We start from the raw sequence: 5,937 nt of genomic DNA, 5'->3' as shown, positions 1-5,937 counted from the left end.
CAGACCACATCTAGACATCCCAAGGGTGCGGAAACCTGGTTCCAGCACCCTCCCCTGCTACCTCGGGTGAGACCTCAGTCCGCGATCTGCAGGCTGTTGCCGAAAGGGCCAGTAGCTGCGGGATTTGCTTGGCTAAATAATTCTTCGAACCTGGGTCAGGCCCATATAACCCAACAGTTTAGCTTTTAGGTGATGGGACTAAGAGAGATACAATTAAGTTGAAGGAAATATAAGACCTATATTTCCTAGATACAAGCATGACAGTCAACATGCAAAAATTCTGCAAATACTAGAAATGGATCAAATCAGGAATATTCTACAGCTCTTCCTTTACATTTTGTACAGACCTTCAGGAAGAATTTAAATATTTGGGTTTATATACAAAACCTAATGACTACGGAATGAATGATTGCAAATGGTTGTTATCAAAGATGGAGGAAAGGATAAACCTTTGGTGCAACAGATAGTTATCTGGAGGTGGAAGATTGACTCTCAATAAATCAACCTTGGAGACAATCCCGGTCACCTGGCATACATTAGACTATAATCCCAAAGGTATTCTGGAAAATCAGGAGAACAAACTTCAAATTTCTGTGGTTATAGAATAGTGTGAAAGAAGCCATACCTCTAGTAATACGCCAAGTCTTGCAAAGCCAAAAAATGGGGACGATGGGGCCTGAAAAGTATATATCATTTTGGCAAAGCAAAGCATTAACCAGCTAAATATGTGTGGTTGGTCTCTGGGACATAATTCAGAAGTCAGCAGAGTCCCACTCATGCTCATTGCCAACAATGACAGAAACATAAAATATTGTTCATTGGACTCAGTATAGTCATCGTGTGATGAACATTACAGAATAGCCTCAGACAGAAACTCTTGCATTCCATGCCCTCAAGGATATCTATTTATTTGGTTCCCTCAGAGTCTGCTATGTGGGACTCTTGTAATTTCCATGGGTTTGTGCCAGTCCTTAGCTAAAAAAATAAACGACCATTAAAAGAATATGTTTTCAATCATTTGAGAAAAATGAGAAATCACCACTAAATTTCCCTTGATTTCAAGGGCAGTGCTCTGATGAATGAGTTCAAAGATATACAGAATAGTCTCTGAAATAACCGATGTTGAACTGGCCCTTTACTAGGTACATAGGACAAAGTCCAAGGTACATCCAGAACAGAGTCAGAAATCCCTTCACTAGGTCCATAGGGTCAAGTCCGGACCTTGAATGACTAAGTCCAAAGGCATTCCAAGTACCCAGAAATGCCCTACAAAATATAAATGCCCTGATAGTGTGCAATAGGAATAAGAAAACCTGAATATTGCCACCAGGGAATATTGGATTTTCTATATTTTTTTGAAGGAAAAGCAAACTATATTTTAAGAATAGGGTTCTCCAATAAACTCCTCAACATCATTAAAAACATCATTCCTATAACAAATGTCAAAACCTTTGTGGCCATAACAACTCCCATTTCTAAAAGTAGAAACCAGATCTGCCTCTTCATCGTTTCCCACCTGCACCCACAAGTTTGGGACCTTTGGGAATGTTACCCTTTGGTATGTTACCCTTTGTTTGTGCTTTCTGTCCCTTTGCAACAGTCTCAGCCTTTTTGGCTTTCTTCTCATCTTTAGTCTTCTTTATCCTTTCTTTGATTTCCCTGGTATTTAATAATGAAAAACTATATCAGGAATTGGAGCTTACCAAGTAAGAAAACACAAGCATTCAGATGTTTATGAACGCAATAAAATTCAGCTATTGTTCAATGTTCAGCAATGCAATTTCAAGTAGAAGGCATCGATATAATTGTCACAGGAAACAATGTTTTTATCATACTTTAGAGCAGCTTCACGAGCAGCAGCTCTAACTTCCGTCTTCTCGGTTCTCTTTTTCTGGATAACTTCCAAAGAAGCACCGACAATAGACCTAGAATAAGGTTTGTTTGTTGTGCGTCTCCTCTTCTTCACTTGCTCAGCATGAATGTCCTGGTGATGGGCATAATAAGGGGTGAGTGAATAATCCACTACACATAATTTGCAACATGCTGCCATAAAATTGACCAGTTCACCTTCTTGTGTTGCTTGCGGTACATTGCAGTCCAGGTAAGCTTGGATGGCTTCAGACGATTATGGAAATACCTCTTACATTTGGAATTGGCAAACAAGAATACCTGCAAATTTTCAGAAAAAGTTAAGCAATGAAACTATTACATGTTTCACCGGATTCGAGGATAAAGCATAGGAAGTCTTCCGTAGATAAAGAACCATATAGGTTTAACATAGATAATACACATCACCAACTTGTGGGACTCAATTCTGGCATTCTCTGGATAGTTTATCTACAGTATTGTATGCATAAAACAATGTGAATATTAACAAAGTTTGCTAACCATACCTAATCCACCAAGTACAGTTTGCAGAATATCCTCAATCTACTTAATGTAAGCATGTAATATTTTCTTGAATGATTTACTCACAATAGAATGGCATGCGAAGTTTCAGAAATATCTACCAACCTGGGAATCCGATCGGATGAACCTGATACCCCTGCCAGGGTAGATCTTTGCACCGCTGAAGCGGCAAATTTCTGTCCTGCAAGTATTGGAGAGAGACAGAAGAAAGAAATAGTATGAGATTAAAGTTGAAAGTTTCGCAGAAAATCACATAAATCATAAAATCTCCATAACAGGACAGTTTAGAGCCAATGCATGCAAGTTACTTTAACACCATGGCGTCCGAACAGCTCCTGCAACTTCGCCCCTCTGCCCCGGAAAATGCAAAAGCCTCCACGACAAAGAACTAAAACCTTAAGAAGGGAGATGATAAAGTAAGTCTAGGGTTTCCACAAGGCCCCAGAAGACCTGACCGTCCGTTGGGGCTACAAAATCCGACGGTGGTAGTGTGTAGTGTTCCCACTTAGGCCAGGGTCACATTAGGGCGCTGGAAGGAGGGGATTTCTAAATATTCGTGGCCATAAGGAGCTTTAGTCTCTCTTTTTACTAGGGATCAATTGCCTTGTGTAAAAATCTTTTTACTCTCGATGAGTTTGTTTTGTTTTTGTAACTTTTTGTAACCTTAACCAAATTTTTTGGTAAATGTTGAATATTTGTATTTTTTTTAAATTAAATTTTTGTAAATCTTATTTATATTTTTCCATTGGTGGAGAGGGCCTTGATGTGACATGATTACCTTGGTGGAGTGCATTTTTATTTTCCTATTTGTTAGTGTCTAACAAATCATTTAAAAAAAAAAAAAACTAATTTTGTAAATGGTCATTTGTGTTGGTGAGTGTTCTAACACTGACACCGTTGTGACTAACATTGCTAGTGATTTGTCCAAGTCCTTTACGTAAGCGCGGGGGAGAGGACAAGGGGAGCGTCCAATGTCGTGGTGAGTTGTCTAAATCAAGTACAGAAGTAGTTGTGTGGAACAAAGTGTAACAGCCCCAGGATGATTTTCCATGTAAATGGAAGGACATTATAAAGGCAAAAATAAGACCAAGGTCATTGGACATGTATTCCAAGTGGAATGAATGGGAAAACATTAAAATGCCTATCGTTATGGTTAATTAATGGCTATGGAAATTGGCATTGGCATTCGCAAAGACAAAAGGCAATAAATGGCAATTAATCCAAGAAAGAAAGGAAAATAGGAGAAAAGGAAGATGAAGAGACAAGAATATGCATGCAAAGGAAATTATAGAGAAAATAAAAGAAAATGCAAAAGGAAAGGAAGAGACATCAGACATCAATGATAAAAAGGCCTCTATGAAACAATTGACAGTTATGGAGATCACTTTCATAAATAGATTTCAAGGAAAAGAGAGAGCATGTACTTGGACACAAGCAAGCAAGCAAAGGAAAACAAGGGAGCGCAAGGAGAAGATTTAGAACAGCTACAACATGAAGATTTTGCAAGTAATAGGTTGCATGTGTGATTTCATTGCTAGGATTTGAATGCGTGGAGAATGCATTTGGTTTACATGATTACTTTGTTGTCATTGGCATGGGATTTGTCTGGATTGACAATGGTTTTAACTTTGCTTTGCCATTTTCTGGATAACAATGGTGTGATGGGATTCATTCTTGGTTGATCTTTGGGTTGTCGAAAGACTTCAGATCCAGGTGATGTGGTCTCAGGAAAATCCCAAGGGTTGGGGGTGGAGATGGTTTTCTCCGGGAAGCCCTTAGCGGGTGGGTGGAGAAAGGAAAATTCCTCTGGGTATGGTGAAGAAATTTTGAGGCATCCAAGCTTGTGTTGGTTTGGTGATCTCTGGAAAGGTTTAGGTGAGATCACTGTGGCTTGAGGGTGGAGGTGGTTTAACCTCTGAAATCCCTCTTTGGTTATACTTGATTTATCCCATGAGATCCCATATTAATGCTTGGAATATGGCATAGGCATAATTGATTGAAAGAAAATTTTAGTTCAGCCCAATCTATGGTCGGGTGGTACATGGAAGTCCCTAACTTGGTTGGCATTTGTATATGTAATTATGTGTTGATTTTTATTGAGAATAATGAGCACAAGTTCTGATTTTATGTATGATTTTATGACTAGTTTGTCATGGTTCTATTTTGGTTAAATGTTGGTTACATGCATGATGTATTTCCTATTTTATGAGGTGCTCTTTTCATGGATATATTCCATGGTTTAATGAGTTATCGACTATTTTATATGAATGTTGTGCAACTAGTGAAAAAGAGCAACACGCCTTCTTGATAATTCTCTGAAGAAACTAAGCATTTATGGCCTATAGGTACCTTGACCACAAAGTGTTTGTCTAAATGTGTTATAGGCCATTTTGCCACATCTGGTCAATAGCCCTGCAAATCGGATCAATCACCATTTGTGAACATGTTATCATCATCCCTACATAAAGCCCTAAACGTGACCTTTCCAAATCCCTGAGTTTTTGGGTCTGACTGCTTCAAATTAGTGCTTTTAAGGCCTAACGCACCTTTCCCCTTCAGAGACCTGTGTTCAGCAGCAAGTTGCTCCATTCTGCACCAGCACTAATCAGCAGCAGCTTGCTCCTTGTTGGGGGTGCGTTGATTCTAGAAATTCGGGAAAAATAAAAAGGATCTCAAAGCTTCATCTTCCATAAGCTTCCAAGGGTTGTTTTAACCATTTACCTTTGATGAGAAGCTTGAACCCTATCTGGTTGTACCTTGGATATTTTACCTCTTATCCCTTTAGTTCATCCTCCCATCTTAATTGGATCTCGAGCCTAGATTGGTAAATGGATAAGAATTCCTAAACTACCATCCATCTCCTATAAATTTACTTCCATCTACAACATAAGGGTTAGATTTTGGAGATTGGTCATGTCCTCATGTTGTTGCCTTGGATCTAAGAGAGTCATCATCTTCGTGCATTAAAGTGACATTGAGGTGTGCTTTGTGACAAGGACGGACATGTCAACTTGGGGAGATCTCTACAATATCAACTACTATTCTTGGTTGTAAACTCTCCCCTATTCATATTAATACAAAGAGTATATCATTTTCCTATATGTGTTATGTTACTTTTAAATTCATGTATTTCAATGCTTTGTTGATCCATTGAATAGAGTAATTGAATTATGCTACATAGATGTTGTGGATCCTTGGCTTGTTTTAATTATATGTGCAAGTTCTAATTATATCAATTGGAGCTATGATTGGAGCTTACAAGTCAAGAGGAAAGTAAAGCTTGCGACAGATTCCAAGTAAGCCTCTTTCCATTCTTCAATTTCTCTAAGGGAAACTTTATATTCTTTTCTCTTTGTTGTTCTAAACCAGTCCACTAGGTCTAGGGAAGATACTTTTGTCCACAATCATAAATTTTGCATAACAAATTGGCGACTCCACTGGGGACCATTTCTTTCCCTTAGTGGTTTCCTTAACCTTAGCCCTTGTTTCACCTCTTGAACAAACCTTCATTGCCTCACTTAATCTCGA

General features: G+C 38.6%; 1 protein-coding gene across 1 annotated transcript; it reads right to left on the bottom strand.

The window, feature by feature from the left end:
- Positions 1-976: 976 nt before the first annotated feature.
- On the bottom strand, positions 977-2,855 carry LOC149225187 (large ribosomal subunit protein eL24-like). Its single transcript, XM_089376982.1, has 5 exons — positions 2,718-2,855; positions 2,515-2,590; positions 2,068-2,169; positions 1,836-1,984; positions 977-1,659 (listed from the first exon to the last, which is right to left on the bottom strand). Exons 1-5 carry the CDS (start codon positions 2,726-2,728, stop codon positions 1,503-1,505), a joined length of 495 nt encoding a protein of 164 aa, XP_089233108.1. The 5' UTR covers positions 2,729-2,855; the 3' UTR covers positions 977-1,502.
- Between the last annotated feature and the right edge of the window lie 3,082 nt (positions 2,856-5,937).

The sequence above is a fragment of the Pinus tabuliformis genome, chromosome J (assembly GCF_031772625.1).
Source record: "Pinus tabuliformis cultivar Carrire ecotype Pingquan chromosome J, CPIR1, whole genome shotgun sequence".
NCBI lineage: Eukaryota > Viridiplantae > Streptophyta > Pinopsida > Pinales > Pinaceae > Pinus > Pinus tabuliformis.
This window is presented reverse-complemented; position numbering and strand designations above follow the sequence as displayed.

Bases quoted from the DNA above. Each gene is read 5' to 3' on its own strand.
- LOC149225187 (XM_089376982.1), bottom strand. The intron at 2,170-2,514 runs GTTGGTAGATAT...GAAAATTTGCAG, and splicing joins TCATCCGATCGGATTCCCAG to GTATTCTTGTTTGCCAATTC. The intron at 1,985-2,067 runs GTGAACTGGTCA...GCCCATCACCAG, and splicing joins ACCGCAAGCAACACAAGAAG to GACATTCATGCTGAGCAAGT.